Source organism: Myotis davidii, unplaced genomic scaffold (genome assembly GCF_000327345.1).
Source record: "Myotis davidii unplaced genomic scaffold, ASM32734v1 scaffold3465, whole genome shotgun sequence".
NCBI lineage: Eukaryota > Metazoa > Chordata > Mammalia > Chiroptera > Vespertilionidae > Myotis > Myotis davidii.
In genome coordinates, this window is record NW_006296237.1 from 7,324 (window position 1) to 9,617 (window position 2,294).

The 2,294-nt window shown below is 43.3% G+C and overlaps 1 protein-coding gene across 1 annotated transcript; it reads right to left on the reverse strand.

Annotated features, from left to right (window-relative positions):
• Positions 1-225: 225 nt before the first annotated feature.
• On the reverse strand, positions 226-1,167 carry LOC102761712 (olfactory receptor 7D4). The gene has a single exon (XM_006771256.1). It carries the CDS (start codon positions 1,165-1,167, stop codon positions 226-228), a length of 942 nt encoding a protein of 313 aa, XP_006771319.1.
• Between the last annotated feature and the right edge of the window lie 1,127 nt (positions 1,168-2,294).

The window sequence follows — 2,294 nt, forward strand, 5'->3', positions numbered from 1 at the left end:
ACATGGACATTGTGCACACCATATAGGGAAGAAAAATAAAAAAGGAATTCACAAGGGAGTTGCTTAAAAGAAACTAATGCAAAAACAAACAAATGTAAAATCACACATGCTTTGAAAATAGAAGAAATCAAGCTTATTGTTGATGAGTGAAAAAGAGCTGGGTATTTACATTTGCAACATTTACCTTTGGGCACACAATGTACACTTAGTCCTAAGGCCAGAGCACTATCTCAGACAAGATGCTGCTAGGTTGAGGAGCCTTCTCAGGGCCCCTTTCACATCCTTGTTCCTCAGGCTGTAGATGAAGGGGTTCAGCATGGGGGTGACCACGGTGTACATGACTGAGGCAACTGAGTTCTGTAGGGAAGAATGGGTCAGAGCAGAACTGAGGTAGACCCCCAGGCCTGTGCCATAGAACAAGGAAACCACAGAGAGGTAAGAGCCACAGGTGGAAAATGCTTTATATTTCCCTCCTGCAGAGGATATTCTCATTAAAGAGGAGACAATCTTAGAGTAAGAAAACAGAATTCCAGTAACAGGAAACACAACCAATAAGACAGTAGCTACATACAAGACAATGTTATTGATGAGGGTGTCAGAGCAGGCCACCTTGAGGATCTGAGCCAGTTCACAAAAAAAATGTGGAATTTTAGTGCCCACACAGAATGTCAGCTGCCTCATCAATAAAATATGAAGGATGGTGTCCCAGAACATGATGAGCCAAGACACAAGAACCAGAAATCCACAGAATCGTGGGTTCATGATGACCGTGTAGTACAGAGGTTGGCAGATGGCCACATACCGGTCATAGGCCATCACAGTCAGGAGGAAGTTGTCCATTCCACCAAAAATCATAAAAAAATACAACTGAATGAGGCATCCGATGTAGGAGATGTTTTTGCTCTGTGCCTGGATGTTCACCAGCATCTTTGGGACCGTGGTGGACGTGAAACAGATGTCCACAAAGGACAGGTTGGTGAGAAAGAAATACATGGGGGTGTGGAGGTGGGAGTCAGAGCTGATGGCCACAATGATGAGCAGGTTTCCAAGCACAGTGAACAGGTACATGCACAGGAACACTCCACAGAGGAGGGGCTGCAGTTTAGGGTCATCTGAGAAACCCAGGAGCAGGAATTGTGACACTTCTGTGTGGTTTTCTGCTTCCATGCAGCTGGTGTGTCTTATAAAGAAAAAATCCAAGGCAACATTCAATAAACAGCCAACTGGCATCTCTGTTATTCATCACATTTTGATTTCGCCTTTGTATGAACATCTTACATGATCTAGTAGTCATTCCTATGCCAGTTATTCACTCATTTAAGTGGTAGTCCATTTTTATTTAAAATTGTGCAAGTACTCAAACTTTCTTAAATTTAGCAGAAATCTTTCTCTCTTTCTTTATTTTCTCCTCACTAATTCTATTTATGGATGTATACCAATTTCTTCTTTTATATGAGCCTTACAAAATAACTGAAGGCATTTAAGGTCTTTTCTTTGATAATATCTTTATTTCTTTCATTTTGTAATAGTGGTTAAAACATGTGTTTTCAACTCATGTAACCTTAATTCTGTAACTTGATGCTTTATATTGATGTCACAATTAACTCTATATGTACCTTCCTGTGTTTCCTTTTAAAATGTGGTTACAGCTATTACCATCTTTCTGAGGTATGAAAATGCCTTTAATCACAGTAAAAACTTGATAAAGTATAGCTGTTATTATCATTACTAGAGGCCCAATGCATGAAGATTCGTGCAAGATTAGGCCTTACTTCCCCTGGCTGCTGGCACCTGCTTCCCTCCGGCACCCAGGACCCAGGCCTTCACTCTGGCCACTGCCTTCCACCTTCCCTCCAGGCTGGAGCTGCCTCCTGCCCGCTTAGGCCGACTCTGTGGACACCACCCAGAGGCTGGCCCTCAGCAGTTGGCCAGGGCTTGTGGGAGGCTTGGCTTCCTTCATCGATGGGGTGATGACGGAAGCCAAGCATCCTACCCAAAAGAAGCCAAGCATCCCCCCAGCTCTGGCCAGCTCCATGGCTCCGGCCGGCACTGCCATCTTTGTGCCTATGAGCGCCGCCATCTTTGTTGTGGAGTGATGGTTAATTTGCATATTACCCTTTTATTAGTATAGATGGCCAGTGTGCTTCATGACAGCTCCTGCATTGAGCATCTGCCCCCTGGTGGTCAGTGCACATCATAGCTACTGGTTGGATGGATGGACACTTAGCCTTTTATATGTATAGATGATTACAATAAATTTTTGATAGTATTCATTTTGAATTATTAGGTCAAGA